Genomic DNA, 16,540 nt, shown 5'->3' with positions numbered 1-16,540 from the left:
GATTCATCACTACAGAATAGGGATATGCAAATGTTTTATGGGAGTGGGAAGATAGGTGTCTGAGAAAGGCTTCTGGAAAAAGTGAAACCTGAGGTGTGGATTTAGAAAGATAAATAGAAGCTATTAAAGAATGTTTGGGAGGAAAGACATCTCAGGAAGAAGTGAGCATAAACAAAGATTCAGAGACAAGAAACGCATGGTGAGTAGGTAAGAATGCTGATAGAGGCATAGTTGAGGTTGCTCAGGCATAAGAATTGTAGGCCAACCATGGAAGACCTGGTTTGTCATAAAAAGGAGATTGAGCTCTAATCTTTGGGCAGTGGGAAGCCACTAAAGGGTTTTAAGCAGAAGGTTATGTGATAAGATTTTCCTTTTATGTGGGTCACTCAGGTGACCTTGTAGGGCATGGTTGTGAGGGTGTCAAGAAGCAAGGTGACTATTTTAATTTAAATCATTGGGTTAATCTATACAACCTTTAGTTACTCTAAAAGAAAGCATTAGTCTAGGTTTACTTTGTTTTACACAAATGGATTGGTCAGGTTCACGTTAGTGTGTTAGGATTTTTTTATTGTGTATATGTGTGTTTTCATACATATAAATTTAAGCCTTACACACCTAAAATCAACTTCTATAGCTTTTTATTCCTAAGTACTAGTTATAAAAACTAGGGTTTTAATTTCTGTTCATTTTTACTATCTAATGAATGCATTTGTGAGTTTTTGTTAAATTTCATTGAAGAGAGTGTTAATTGATGAAAAGGACATATATAAATCAATGTTTGTTCCAATTTATGTCTTTCACCAAAACAAGTGGTTTCTGTCTCTGTGTGGTGATTTGAAGAGCATTATTGTTGAGAAAAATCAGATGGCCTGTTAGTGAACAAAAAAATAAGTCAGTTCCAAGGTGTATTGTATCAGCCAATTCTAGGATACAAAAACTCTGCAGTACTTCGTGCTTTGTGCGAAATGGGTAGTTGCTATTTAACCTGTCCCAAAGGAATGTGTGATTGTACCATAAACCCAGCGTGGTGCCTGCTTGTCTGACCTTAGAAATAGAAGTTTAGGAGAGTTAGTATATATGTGCAGTGTTTTTGCACATATTCATTGACTTGCTAGTAAAAGAGAAAAGAGTCAATTATAATGACTGGGAGTAGGTCATCAAAATAAATATAGTAAAAATTGAACTTCTGTTATGGATAAGGCATAAAATACGTACCTTATATGTATTATTTTATTCAATCCTTGAGGTCCTCAGAGTACTGAGACTAAAGCAAGGTCATACCACTATAGTAAGTAAGTGGTGCAGCAAGGTGTATGTCAGCTAGCATATAGATTGACTTGAGTGAGGGAAGAGAGTGTAGCAGTGACGTAGAGTGGCAAGGAAGATCAAACTGTTACCCTCTTGGACATCAGGTGTTAGACCTAGAGTCCTAGATCTTGGGAGGGTTTGTGGTTTGTGTTTTGAATTGGGGGAAGTGTTGAAATAATCCTTTTGTTTTTTCAGTTGATCAGTTTCTTAAATAGGTAATACAGGCACATGCCATTAAGTTCAGAAAGTTTTAAGTATGAACAGCATCCATCTCATACTGTGCCCCAGCTATCCGTTTCCCTTGTCCAGAGATAACCAGTTTTTGTTACCAGTTTCTTTGGGTCCTTTTCAGAGATAATCTTCATGTATGCATGTGTGTGTTTATGTGTTTAAACACAAAGGGTCAGGTACTGTATACACAGTTCTGCAGTATGCTTTATTGCCTTTATTTTTTGCCTGATATATGCTAGTATAACTGAATATGGCATACCCTAGACATTCCTTAGATTTCCTTCTGTGCTATTTTAAGTGCTGGTCTTCTTTCCTGAAATGCCCTTTTTTATCTTTACAAATCCTAGCCAACTCATAGGCTACATCTTCTGTAAAATCTTTCAAGTGGTTGTGTTTATGCTTTGTAATCTTTTTTTTCTTATTGTTGTTATTATATTTGTGTTGTAGGTTGCCAACTATATTTAATAAGGATCTGGATGGTAGAGAACATATTCATTTTTTAAAAAATCTTATTGGTACACTTGCAGCACAATGATTTGAATATATAAAATATTTAATAAATATTTGCTCATGATAATAGTGATATGGAACTGCCTTAGTACCAAATCTGAATGAGGTGTATTTTTAACATAGCCATTCAATTGTTAATTTGTGTTGCTGTTTTCATGTCTGAGTTTTTACTAATATTTTTGAAAATAATTTTCTGTACATGCAAAAACCCTTCATGTAAAAAAAACTACCTTGAAATAATTTTTCATTCTCACATTTTTAGTTCATTATATGTATTTTTTCTCTTTTATTTTTTCCTTTTTATCCCCCTCTGTTGCATAGAGAAGCTGCAACCAGTTTTGCAATTTTCCAAGTCACAGACGGACGTCTATAATGACAATACTAACTTGACATGCCGCAATGGACATCTCCAGTCAGGTAGGTTTAGGCTAACTAACGTGTAGTATAATAAAGCTTACATGCAGAGTTGAATCAATCTAATTCTTAACCTGATAGTGTTGATTTGATTTTATAATGTTAGATTTAATAGTTCTTTGTTTTTATAGGGCTATGTTGAAAATATAGCATTCCTATTGTTCATAGCATATGTAAAAATGACGCGGTGGCGTCAGAGGTCCTCTAACTTCAGGGGAAAGAGGAGAATTAAGGTCGGCATCAGCAGCCAGAGGCTGATTGCTTTGAAGCGGAGGTCAGACATGCCTCCTCTCTCCAACCATTTTACCAGTTCCTACACCAGCTGTCCCTCCCATTCCACTCTCTACTCCTCTGCTGGATTTGATAATTCGTTGCAGTGGCCACATAGAACTCCCAAACAATATTCATGATTATGGGGCTTATTAGGGAGGTACCAGGTTACAATTCAAGACCAGGAACAACTCAGGATATAGTTCTTTGGTCAGGACAGCTTCTTGGCCATGCCCACAGGCAGGCCTCTCCCTAGCCCTCAGCTTGGTCTCTGCCCTGCTTGGGCAACTGTTAGAAAGCTCTTTAGCTCCACTGATAAGTGCCCAGAGGCACCCTGCTCTTTCAGTAAGCCTCAGCCTGAAGGCGCTCAGCTGTCTAGCTCTGTGGATCAGCAAGCCTAGCCCTGCTAACAAGTGCCTGGAGGCACCCCAGTCCACCAGCAAGCCTCCTGCCCAAAGGCGCTCAGCTCTCTTGCTCTGTGGGTCAGTGAGCCAAGCTCCGCCAAGGAGGAACCCTACTCCACCAGCAAGCCTCGTGCCCAAAGGCACTCGGCTCTCTTGCTCTGTGGGCCAGGAAGCCCACTGCGCCATCTCTTGCCTGTCTCCTTGTTCTGCTGTTGCTGGTTATCTGCCGTGCTTGATGCTGCTGCTTGCCATCTTGCACTGCCTCTGGTGTTACAGCTGTCTCCTGGATCTAGAAGGTTCTCAGCGCAGGAATCCTGGGTCCAAAGGACACGCTCCATTCTTGGCTCTTCTTTTTGGTGGTCGTGAGGTCCCCCTCTTCCTGCCTCTGGGATGGCTCATTTTAAGCCTAACAGGATGACAAAACTGACCAATTCTCTTATTTAGGGTTCCATACCCCTTATTTGAATGATCCCCCCCCCCGTAAGGGGACTTTGTGCCTTATTTGCATTATTAGCAAGCTGTCCAATCCCCTTGATGGGTCACAAGCATCTTATTTGCATAGTCCCACATAGTCATTTGGTGAGATTTACAAGACTGTGGTGAGAAAGGCCATATAAAAGTGACCCATCAAACTGCAGGCCACCGCCTGGCTTTTCTAGCCATAGTTTTTTAATATTCGGAGGATAACTTTCCCCTCCCATTCATTTTACGAGCCCAAAACAGTCATTAATAATTAGTCTTTCAGTAGCGCAGAGGGTCCTCAGGATGAGGTTACTTAGGTACCAGCCATTCAGCTCTGCTGCGGGTATCCATCCAATCTGCTCAGGTTCTCCAAAAGTCATCTTGGTTTCACTTTTTCTGGTGTCTGATAAAATTTAACTGAGGGAAGATTATTCCCTTGCTCTAAACGTTATGACGTATCAGCATAGCAAAACTTTTTCTTTTCTTTTTTTATTGTACTTTAGGTGAAGTTTTACAGAACAGATAGTTTCCCATTAAACAGTCCGTACGCATGTTGTTTTATGACATTGGTTAACAACCCCATGACATGTCAACCCTCTCCCTTCTCGACCTTTTTTTTGGTGAAAATATTCATAGCCAATGATACACCATGGCAAAAATTTCTACAAGCACAGTGCAGTGACATCAATTACGTTGTTCCGGTTGTGCTGCTCTTCTCACTTTAGATGAAGGTTTACAGAACAAAATAGTTTCTCATTAAACAGTTAGTACACATGTTGCCCTATGACAATGGTTAACAACCCCACTACATGTCAACACTGTCCTTACTCAAACTTAGGGTCCCTATCACAAGCATTCCTGTCCCCTTCTGCCATCTAGTCCTTGTCCCTGGACTGCTGTGCCTCATTAGTCCCATTTTGTTTACGGGGCTGTCCAATCCCCAGCTGAACAGTGAACCTCGGAAATGACTTCACCACTGAGCTAAAAGGGTGTCTGGGGGCCATACTCTCGGTGTTTCTCTAGACACTTTTCAGGCCAATAAATTTGGTCTTTTTTTTTGTGTTAGAATTTTGTTCTGCATCCTTCTTCAGCTCTGTCCAGAACCCTCTGTTGTGATCCCGGTCACAGCAGTCAGTGTTGGTAGACGGGCACCATCTATCTGTACTGGATTCAGTCTGGTGGAGACCTTGATAGCTGTGGTCCGTTAGTCCTTTTGACTGATCTTTTCCTTGTATCTTGTTCTCTTCATTCTCCCTTGCTCCCGAAGGGGTGAGACCAGTGGAGTATCTTAGATGGCTGCTCACAGGCTTTTAAGACCCCAGATGCTACTCACCAAGGTAGAATGTAGAACATTCTCTTTATAAACTGTGTTATGCCAATTGAGCTAGATGTTCCCCGAGACCATGGTCCCCACAGCCCTCCGCCCAGCAATTCAGTCCCTCAGAGAATTTGGAAGTGTCTGTGACGCTTCCATGACCTTTCCTTGTACAGGTTGTGCTGGTTTCCCCAGTATTGTGTACTGTCTCCCTTCAGCAAAGATACAGCTTATCTACTGCCTATTTAGTATTCCTCCCCACCCTTCCCATCCCTCATAACCAACAAAGATTGTTGGTTTTTGTGTGTAAACTTTTTCATGAGTTTTTACAATAGAAGTCTCCTACAGTATTTGTCCTTTTGTGATTGACTTAGTTCACTCCGCATAATGTCCTCCAGTTTCATCCATGTTATAAGATGCTTCACAGATTCATCATTGTTCTTTATCATTGTGTAGTACTCCATTGTGTGTATGTACCATAGTTTGTTTATCCATTCATCTGTTGATGGGCATCTAGGTTGTATCCATGTTTTTGCTATTGTGAACAATGCTGCCGTGAACATGGGTATGCATATGTCTATTCGAGTGACGACTCTTATTTCTCTAGGATATATTCCTAGGAGTGGGATTGCTGAATCGTGTGGTATTTCTATTTCTAGCTTTGTAAGGAAGTGCCATATCATTTTGCAAAATGGTTGTATCATTTTGCATTGACACCGGCAGTGCATAAGAGTTCTGATCTCCCCGCAGCCTCTCAAACATTTGTTATATCTGATGTTTTTGATTCATGCCAGTAGTGCCAGGGTGAGATGGTATCTCATTGTGGTTTTAATTTGCATTTCGCTAATGGCTAGTGATTGTGAGCATTTCCTCATGTGTCTGTTGGCCGTTTGAATGTCTTCTTTGGTAAAGTGTTCATTTCCTTTGCCCAGTTTTTATTAGGATCATTTGTACATTTAGTGTAATTATTGATAGATGTGAGTTTATTGCTGTCATTTTGTAGTGCTTTTTTTTTGTGGTGCTGTTTTCTTTGTTCTTACTCTCCTGTGCTGAATTCCTTTTGTTTGTGGATTTTTTTTCATATCTTTTGTTTTTCTAGCTTTTGTTTTTACTGAGACTTTGTTTTTTCTCTGTATTTTTATGTTTGTTTTCTTTGTGATTACTGTGCAATTTACCCTTTATCTTTCTAAGTTTGAAGTAGTCTATTATTACTTGGTATCGCCTTGCCTTCCTCTCCATTAGAAGGTTCTATACCTGCACTGTTTATTCTTTTATTGTTCTGATGTTGTTGTCATTTACAGATTAACTGTTGTATTCGCTGTTGTATTTCTTTTGGTTTTGGATAGTCCTTGAGAGTTCATTTCCTAGATTGCTATCTGGCTAGTAAGATCCTGCGTCCTAGATTCAGCCTGTGAGCCGAAGTTGTTTGTTCTCATATTGAAGGACTCCCCTTAATAATTCTTGTAAGTTTGGCTTGGATTTTACATACTCCCTTAATTTCTGTTTATCTGGAAATGTCCTAATTTCACCATCATATTTGAACGAGAGTTTTGCAGGTTATGTTGTTCTTGGCTGGCAATTTTTTTCTTTCAAGGTTTTATATATGTCATCCCATTGCTTTGTTCCCTGCATGGTTTCTGCTGAATAATCTGAGCTTACTCTTACTGTTTCTCTGTCTATATGACTTCTTGTTTTTCACGAGCTGCTCTCAGGATTCTTTGTTTGTCTTTGGTTTTGGCGAGTTTGATTATGATATGCCTTGGTTATTTTCTTTTCAGATCTATCCTATATGGGGTTTGATGAGCTGTTTGGATGGCTAGCTTTCCATCTTTCATGATATTGGCGAAGTTTTCTGTCAGCAGTTCTTCAGTGATCCTCTCTGTGTTTTATGTTTTCTTCCCCTGTTCTGGAACTCCGATCACTCACAGATTTTTCCTTTTGATTGTGTCCCACATAATTCTCAGTGTCTCTTCATTTTTCTTTGTTCTTTTTTCTGAGTTTTCCTCAAACAGAGTTGTATCCAAGTGTTTGTTCAATTCCACTGATCCTGTCTTCCACCATTTCAGATCTGCTCCTCAGCCCTTCTATGACACTGTCCATTTCTGAAATCTTATTGTTTATCTTTTGGGTTTCTAGTTGTTTCTGTACAACTTCTAATTCTGAATTTAGTTTGGCATTTTGTTCCTGCAGTATTTTCCTGAATTCTTCCATTTTTTTTGTCTGTATTTTCTATGAATTTGTCTGTTTTTTCCTCATTTGTGTCTGCTTTTTGCTTCAACTCTTGGATAATTTTTTTTTTAATTGTTGTAATTAAATAAAGTTTACATTTCAAGTTGGTCTCCCATACAGAATTTTGTTTTTTTACATGCATTGTTGTGAGACCCCAACAACTCACCCCATTCTGCAACAGCACCCCACCTTTCTCCTGCCCCATCCGGGATTCCCTGTTGTGTTCCCTGTCAGGGTGGTCATTGGTGGTAGCTGGGCACCATCTAGCTCTTGTGGTCTCAGGCTGATGAAGTCTCTGGTTTATGTGGCCCTTTCTGGCTCTTGGGCTAATATTTTCCTTGTGTCTTTGGTGTTCTTCATTCTCCTTTACTCGAGGTGGTTGGGACCAATTGATGCATGTTAGATGGCTGCTTGCAAGCTTTGAAGACCCCAGCGCCACTCACCAAAGAAGGATGCAGAACATTGTCTTAATAAGCTTTGTTACGTCATTTGACCTAGATGTCCCCTGAAAGCATGGTCCCCAGACCCCTACCCCTGCCACTCTTGTCTCTCAAAGTATTTGTTTTCAGGAAACTTCTTAGCTTTGGTTTAGTCCAGTTATGCTGACTTTCTCTGTAGTGTGTGCTGTCCTTCCCTTCCTCTAAGATGATTGTTAACTACTATCTAGTTAGTAAATAATCCTCACTCTCCCTCCCCATCCTCGTAACCATCAAAGAATGTTTTCTTCTGTGTTTAAACTTTTTCTTGAGTTCTTATAATAGTGGTCTTATACAGTATTTGTCCTTCTGTGACTGAGTAAATTCACTCAGCGTAATAAGTTTTCGCTTCCACCAGGTTATACGACGTTTCACAGCTTCGTCATTGTTTTTTATCATTGAGTAATATTCCATTGTGTGGATATACCGTAGTTTGTTTATCCATTCGTCCATTGATGGGCACTTAGGTTGCTTCCGTCTTTTCACTGTTGTGAACAGTGCTGCGATGAACATGGGTGTTCATATATCTATTCGTATGATGGCTGTTGTGTTTCTCTAGGATATATTCCAGGGAGCGGGATAGATGGATTGTATGGTACTTCTATTTCTAGCTTTTTAAGGAAGCGCCAAATCGCTTTCCAAAGTGTTTGTACCATTTTACATTCCCACCAACATTGTGTAAGTGTTCCAGTCTCTCCACAACCTCTCTGGCATTTATTATCTTGTGTTCTTTGCATTAACGCTAGCCTTGTTGGGGTAAGAGGATATCTCATTGTAGTTTTGATCTGCATTTCTCTAATGGCTAATGATCATGAGCAATTCTTCACGTGTCTGTTAGCCACCTGAATGTCTTCTTTGGTGAAGTGCCTGTTCATATCCTTTGCCCAAGTTTTAATTGGGTTATCTGTCTTTTTGCTGCTGAGGTTTTGCAGTATCTTGTAGATTTTAGAGATTAAACACTGATTGGATTTATCATAGCCAAATTTTTTTTCCCGGTCTGTAGGTTGTCGTTTTACTCTATTGGTGAAGTCTTTTGATTAGCATAAGTGTTTGATTTTTAAGACCTCCCATTTATCTAGTCTTTCTTCTGGTGTCTTGTCATTGTTGCTTATGGTTCTTACTGTGTTTTTGCCATGTATTAGGGCTCCTAGTGTTGTCCCTATTTTTTCTTCCATGATCTTTATCGTTTTTGATTTTATATTTAAGTCTTTGATCCTTTTTGAGTTAGTTTTTGTACATGTTGTGAGATATGGGTGTTGTTTCAGTTTTTTGCATATAGATATCCAGTTATGCCAGCACCATTTGTTAAAGAGACTGTCTTTTCCCCAATTAATGGACTTTGGGCCTTTGTCAAATATTAGCTGCTCATAGGTCTATGAGCTTGTATCTGTGTTCTCAACTCTGTTCCATTGGTCTATGTATCTGTTGTTGTACCAGTACCAGGCTGTCTTGACTACCGTGGCAGTATAATAGGTCCTAAAATCAGGTAGTGTAAGGCCTCCCACTTCGTTCTTCTTCTTGAGTTATGCTTTATTTATTCGGGGCCTTTTCTCTGTCCATATGAAGTTGGTGATTTGTTTCTCCATCTCATTAAAAAATGCTGCTGGAATTTGGATTGGGATTGCATTGTATCTGTAGATTGCTTTGGGTAGAATTGACATTTTCACTATGTTGAGTCTGTCTATCCATGAGTAAGGTATGTTTTTCCACTTACTCAGGTCTCTTTTAGTTTCTTGCAGTATTGTCTTGTAGTTTTCTCTGTAAAGATCTTTTACATCTCTGTTTAGGTTTATTCCAAAGTATTTTATTTTCTTGGAGGCTATTGCAAATGGTATTGATTTGGTGATTTCCTCTTCAAGGTTCTCCTTGTTAGTGTAAAGGAATCCAATTGATTTTTGTATGTTTTTCTCATATCCTGAAACTTTGCTGAAATCTTCTATTAGTTCCAGTAGTTTTCTTGTGGATTCCTTGGGGTTTCTGTGTATAAGGTCATAGCATCTGTAAATAGAGATGCTTTGACTTCTTCCCTACCTATTTGGATGCTCTTTATTTTTTAGCCTAACTGCTCTGGCTAGGACCTCCAGCACAGTGTTGAATAATAGTGGTGATAGAGGGCATCCTTGTCTGGTTCCCATTCTTAAGGGGAATGCTTTCAAAGTCTCTCCATTTAGGATGATGTTGGCTGTTGGTTTTGTATAATTGCCCTTAATTATGTTGAGGAATTTCCCTTCTATTTCTATTTTGTTGAGAGTTTTTATCATGAATGGGTGTTGGAGTTTGTCAAATGCATTTCTGCATTGATTGATAAGATCATGTGGTTCTTGTGTTTTGTTTTGTTTATGTGATGGATTTCGTTGATTGTTTTCCTAATGTTGAACCATCCCTGCATACCTGGTATAAATCCCACTTGGTCATGGTGAATTATTTTTTTGATATGTTTCTGAATTCTATTGGCTAAAATTTTGTTGAGGATTTTTGCATCAATGTTCATGAGGGATATTGGTCTGTAATTTTCTTTTCTGTGGTGTCTTTACCTGGTTTTGGTATCAGGGTTATGCTGGCTTCATAGAATGAGTTTGGGAGTATTCCATCCTTTTCTACGCTCTGAAATGCCTTTAGTAGAAGTGGTATTATCTCTTCTCTGAAAGTTTGGTAGAATTCTCCAGTGAAGCCATCCAGTGCAGGGCTTTTTTTTTGTTGGCAGTTTTTTAATAACCTTTTCAATCTCTTCTTTTCTAATGGGTTTATTTAGTTGTTTTATCTTTGTGTTAATTATGTAGGTAGTGAGTTTCTAGAAATTTGTCCATTTCCTCTAGGCTTTCAAATTTGCCAGAGTACAGTTTTTTATGGTAATCTGTTCTGATTCTTGTAATTTCAGTTGGGTCTGTTGTGATATCACCCATCTCATTTCTTACTACGGGTTATCTGCTTCCTCTCCAGTTTTTCTTTTGTTAGTTTGGCCAGTGGTTTATCAATTTTGTTGATGTTTTCAAAGAACCAGGTTTTGGACTTGTTAACCCTTTCAGTTGTTTTTCTATTCTCTATTTCATTCAATTTTGCTCTAATTCTTATTATTTCCTTCGTTCTGGCACCTGTGGGCTTCTTTTGCTGCTCTCTTTCTGCTTGTTCCAGTTGTAGGGTTAATGCTTTGATTATGAGCCTTTCTTTTTTTTGGATGTGTGCATTTATTGCGGTAAACTCACCTCTGAGCACTGCTTTTGCAGTATTCCGAAGGTTGTGGGACGATGTGTTTTCATTCTCGTTTGAGTCTATGAATTTCTTTGTTCAATCCTTAATTTCTTCTGTATCCCAGTAGTTCTTGAGCAAGGTGTTGCTCTGTTTCCATGTGTTTGATTTTTTTTGCTTGATTTTTGTGTTGTTGATTTCCAGTTTTATGGCTTTATGGTCAGAAAAGATGCTTCGTAATATTTCAGTGTTTTGGCTTTGTTAAGGCTTACTTTATGGCCTAATATGTGGTCTATTCTGGAGAATGTTCCATATGCATTGGAAAAGAAAGTATACTCGGGTGCTGTTGGGTGCAGTGTTCGGTATATGTCTATGACATCAAGTTGGTTGATGGTATCATTTAGCTCTTCCGTGTCTTTATTGAGCTTCTTTCTGGATGTTCTGTCCTTCACCGAAAGTGGTGTGTTGAAGTCTCCTACTACTATTGTGGAGCTATCTCTCTTCAGAGCTGTTAGAGTTTGTTTTATGTATTTTGGATTCCTGTCTTTGGGTGCGTAAATATTTATTACAGTTATGTCCTCTTGGTGTATTTACTCTTTAATCATTATATAGTGCCCTTCCTTATCCTTTGTGGTGGATTTTACTTTAAAGTTTATTTTGTTAGAGATTAATATTGCCACTCCTGCTCTTTTTTGAGCATTGTTTGCTTGCTATATTTTTTTCCATCCTTTGAGTTTCAGCCTGTTTGTGTCTTTAAGTCTAAGGTGCGTCCCTTATAGGCAGCATATAGATGGATCATGCTTTTTTATCCAATCTGCCACTCTCCGTCTCTTTACTGGTGCATTAAGTCCGTTTACATTCAGCACAATTATTGATAGTTATGAGTTCAGTGCTGTTATCCTGATATCTGTTTTTATGTGTTGTTTACAGTTTCTTTGTTCTCCTCAATTTTCAGTGCTGAGTCGTTTTTCTTTACTTTTTTTTTTTTTCATTTTCTTCTTTGTTGTAGATTTTGTGTTTGCTGGGTCTTTATGTTTTTCTGCTTTTTTATTTTGATTTGTAGGATTGTTTGATTCCTTCGTGGTTACCTTAATACTTACCCCTATTTTTCTAAGTTTATAGCAGTGTGTTATCACTTCATATCACCTTAATTTCTCCTCCATATAGAAAATCAATGTCTCCATTTTTTAAGTTTCCCCTTTTTTGTTTTAATATTATCCTTTTTTACAGACTGATACCTGTTTCCCTATTTTCAACGTTTTAGCTTTGATGTATTTTCGATTTCCATATCTGAGTTAATATCTGGTTGTTCTGTCCTGTGTCCCAGTCTTGCATTGTTAGCTGGTGTTATTGGTTATCTTACCGTAGGGCTCCCCCTAGTATTTCTTGTAATTTTGGTTTGGTTTTTGCAAATTCCTTGAACTTCTGTTTATCTCGAAATGCCTTAATTTGGCCATCATATTTGAGAGAGTTTTGCTGGATATGTAATTCTTGGCTGACAGTTATTTTCCTTCAAGGCTTTAAATATGTCATCCCATTGCTTTCTAGCCTGCATGGTTTCTGCTGAGTAGTCCGAGCTTATTCTAATTGACTCTCCTTTGTAGATGACCTTTCTTTTATCCTTAGCTGCTCTTAAAATTCTTTCTTTATTTTTGGTTTTGGTAAGTTTGGTTATAATATATCTTGGTGACTTTCTTTTGGGATCTACCTTATGCGGGGTTCAATGAGCATCTTGGATAGATACCTTCTCATCTTTCATGATATCAGGGAAGTTTTCTGTCAACAGATCTTCAACAATCTTCTCTGTATTTTCTGTTATCCCCCGTCTGTTCTAGTACTCTAATCTCTCGTAGGTTATTTCTCTCGATAGAGTCCCACGTGACTCTTAAGAGTTTCTTCATTCTTTTTAAGTCTTTTATCTGATTTTTCCTCAAATAAGTTGGTGTCAAGAGCTGTATCTTCAATTTCACTAATTCTAACTTGTACTGCCTCAGTTCTGCACCTATGCCTTTCTGTTGAGTTGTTACTAATTCTGAAGTTTTATTGTTAATCTTCTGGATTTCTGATTTCTGTCTTTCTATGGATTCTTGCAGCCTATTAAAGTTGTCATTTGTTCTTGAATAACTTTTTTAAGTTCCGCTCCTACTGTGTCTGTATGTTCCCTGACAGTTTCTGCATTCTGTCGAATTTCCTTTCTTATTTCTAGAATAGTTCTGTATATCAATCTTTTGTATTCTGCCTCTGGTAATTCCAAGAAGTTCTCTTCCTCCAGAGAATTTATTGATCCTTTATTTTGGGAGCTTGCTGAAGCCATCATGGTCTGCCTCTTTACGTGACTTGATATTGACTGTTGTTTCTGAGTCATCAGTAATTTATTATAATTTTATTTTCTATTTGCTTAGTGAGACCTAGCTTCTTGTTTTGTTTTGATATGCCCAAATAGGCTGCTCGTGTGCACTAGTTTTATTTTTGACACCTTTGGATCTCTAACATCCTGTCACCAGGTAGTTCATTCTGTAACTAAGTATGTGCACACAGGAGTCTGTTAAATTTTCCTATGTGGGTTCAGCTCGGGTGTTCAGGCATTCAGTCACCAAGTGTGTGATGCAGGCTCTCACCCCCAGTCCTAGAGAGGCATGGGTGATTGGTGCAGGCACTGGACTCTGGCTGTGGTAGGGGATCACACACTGAGCTGGGCAGGGGGCTGACAACTGCCCCTGAGAGTCTGAAAGGGAAGCGTGTTCCTATTCTCTAGGGTGAGTAGGTAGGTGAGTTTTGCATCCGGACTATGAGAACCCCACTGTGTTGGCTGTGAAGACTCGAGGGCACCACTTTTTATTGAACTCCTGTAGCAGGTGACTAGGAGTTTTAGGTACTACCACCAGTCCTCAAGCCCCTGCTGCAGTTCGCTGAAAGTGCCTACTTAAGGGGCAGGGCTGTTTTGAGGGTCACAAATCTGCCAGTTCACAGCTGAAACAGTTGAAGTTAAACTTCATATGTTTGCCCTGTTGTACTGTGGCAGTGAGGACTAATGGTGTTGAGATGGGTCCCCACAAGTCTATATAGGGGTGTAAGGCACTCAGAGTCTGCAGACCTCTGTTACCTGTGCTCAGTAAAGGAGCTGTGCTGACCCTGTGTTCCTGGCCTAGGGGAGCCAGCAGGTTATTTGTGCCCTCTTCAAGGCCAGGAGAATGGATCAGGACGCCTTTTGGGATCTACTTCCGGCCCAGCGGGCTCCCAGTACAGAGCGCGGAGGGAGGAGGTAAAAGGTAAAAGGGTGAGAGGTTTTTCCCAAAAGGGCGTTTGTTTTTGTTTTTGTTTTTAATCCCCACGAAAGGGTGCACGCATGTACTTACCTGAGCCTCTTGGGATCTGCTCTTCACTGGTTTGGAGTGTCCAAGCAGAATCTCTGCTGCCGGGTCTCTCTCAATGTGGAAACTGCTCCCGAGCACGCACATAGCACAGCTGTTTGCGTGCTTCACCACAGACTGGCGTGGCTGCGGCGCTGCAGTTTCGCCGCCAGGGCTCTGGCCCTCCTCACCTCTTCCAACCGGTCTCCCTCTCCCGTATCACTCAAATGCATTTCTTTACCTTGCCTTGTTCAGGGCTCCCAGATATTCACATAAAATTAAATCATTTGTTTTCCAGGTCTTTGTAGTAAGAGGGATATAGGAAGTGTCTAACTACTCTGCCATGTTGATCATGCCTCTGGATAATTCTGAGTATTAGACATTTGAATTCCCCATCAGGTAGTTCTAGTGCCTTTTTTCCTACTGGAATGTCATCTGGTGACATTTTTGTATGCCTACTGGTGCCATTTTGTTCTGTTTTTGTAAATGTTTTGATATCATTTGCTGTCTTCAGGGCATTCAGTAGTTATTTGTCTCATTTATTGATTGTAGATTTGTTTCGTCCTTTTTTTTTTATTTGGTTATGTCTTAGCAGGCGGGCTGCGTGTTCTTTGTTGTTTGCTAATCTGTGAGCATGATGCTTTTCGCCTCCTTCTCCAATCGGCAAGGTCAGTTGCTCAGATAAGGTACAGCAGGGTAGGTCTAGCCGAAGAGGAGCTGCTGGGATGGGTTGTTTGTGGCAGTTACTACAGCCATCAGGGCAGGTCAGTAATCAGTGGAGGGCAGATTCCAGTAGGCCGTGCCTGTGCTGCTTGGTGGTGTGATGTGAAGCGCACGGTGGAGGTAGGCAGGATGGAGGAGGGAGATTGTGATGTGTGGAGGTAAGATGGGTATGGGAGAGAAGAGAGAGGAACTGGAGCCAAAAACATATAAACAAAAAAGAGAGCTAGGGGAGCTTGCCATTGGAGTGGAGAGATGAGAGACTATGAAATGGAGAAAAACAAAGGAAGAGGAAAAAAAAAACAAAAGAATTAATCAAAATTACAAAAAAATAAAAAGAACAGCAAAGCTCCCAGGGATCCCACTGGTGCAGCTAGACGGTCTGGGGAAGTTGTTCCCAGGTGTTGAAGTATAGCGTTGCTAGGAGGCATAGAGGTGTTCAGCACAAGATATTCAGGCAACAGGAGGAGAAGGAAGGTATAGAGAGACAAGAACTGAGTAATGAAGAAAGACAAAAAGGCAAAAAAGGGAAAAGAAAACAAAACAAATTTTAAAAAAAGGGATAAGAGAAACCCCCAAGAAAACAGGAAAAATAAAAAACCACGAAAAAACAAATGCCCTCAGGGATCCCTCTGCGCGTCTGTGCAAGCTGAGGGGGTAGGTCCCAAGCCGCACAGCACTGCCCGGCCAGAATGGGCTCCCAACTCGAGAAAAGAAAAAGAAAACAAACAAAAAAGCCCCGGGATCCCACCAGCATGGCAGCACAGACCGTGAAGCAGTTCCACACTCGAACGGCGCTCCACAGCCTCTCAGGAAGAAGCAAAGATGGCGCACAGAGCCAGGTATTTGAGTAAACGGAGGGGGAGGTGGTGAGAAGTAAGGAAGAAATCAAAAAAAGCAGAAAAAAGCAAACCCAGCAGCCAGTAAATGGCACTCAGGAAGTTGGTCCGTGCAGGCGGTTGGAATCCAAGCAGCCAGTACTTCCCGGCGAAGAGATTGTGGCCGCCGGAAGCAGAGGAGCCCAAGCAGGGGTGAAGAAGGGTGGGAAAGCATATATCACCAGTTACCATTTATTCTGTCTCCTGCTGGAAGCTCCGTGAAGCAGCTTTCTCATATTCCCTATTTGCTGGTCTCTGATAGGAGTCCAAGATGGCGGATCCATGCTGCTTTAGCTGATAGGGGATCTCTCCATGTATGTTTCCTGGCTCTCTGTTTTTTGTCAGTTTCTTATTTGGTGCTTGGCTGAGTTCTTTATCTCTTCTTTTGATGTTTAGGATTTCAGGATTGTTTTCTCTGGCTTAGTTTTTCAGATCTTTGCTGTGGAGGGACGGCGTGGTGCTTTTGCCTAGAGTGCCATGTTGCCGTAAGTCCAGCATAGCAAAAGTTTTAAGAGATTTTAGGTTCAGCCACTGTACTCCAGTTCTTAGTCCATGCTTCCACACTTAACAGCTTCTACAGTTACAGTTTTTATAATAACAATTAATCCTGTTTACAGTCAGCACTCACAACTGAATCATATAATCTTATCGGCATCTTTCCCCCACCCTGTCTTCCCCAGACCCATCAGAAAGAGAGGAATCTATTCAGTGGGGATCCTTCCTTGTCCTCCTCATTTAATGTTCGCATACTCTCGAAAGCATGTAAGCCAGCGACTTCATGCCTTTG

At 40.2% G+C, this 16,540-nt stretch overlaps 1 protein-coding gene across 6 annotated transcripts in view; it reads left to right on the top strand.

Moving 5' to 3' along the window:
• The window catches only part of LOC101347558 (zinc transporter 6), a 213,198-nt gene that overhangs the window by 38,451 nt on the left and 158,207 nt on the right, over positions 1-16,540 (top strand). For 4 of the 6 annotated variants that reach the window (XM_023736249.1, XM_023736252.1, XM_023736266.1 and 1 more), the window contains exon 4: positions 2,371-2,466. In XM_023736249.1, the coding sequence (XP_023592017.1) occupies positions 2,371-2,466 (96 nt within the window). The remainder of the gene's footprint in view (positions 1-2,370; positions 2,467-16,540) is intronic. The other 2 variants (XM_023736261.1, XM_023736257.1) reach the window with 2 other exon arrangements.

The sequence above is a fragment of the Trichechus manatus genome, unplaced genomic scaffold, assembly GCF_000243295.1.
Source record: "Trichechus manatus latirostris isolate Lorelei unplaced genomic scaffold, TriManLat1.0 scaffold00005, whole genome shotgun sequence".
In the NCBI taxonomy this organism is placed as follows: domain Eukaryota; kingdom Metazoa; phylum Chordata; class Mammalia; order Sirenia; family Trichechidae; genus Trichechus; species Trichechus manatus.
Note: the sequence above shows the minus strand (reverse complement) of the source record. Positions and strands in the feature narration are given on the sequence as shown.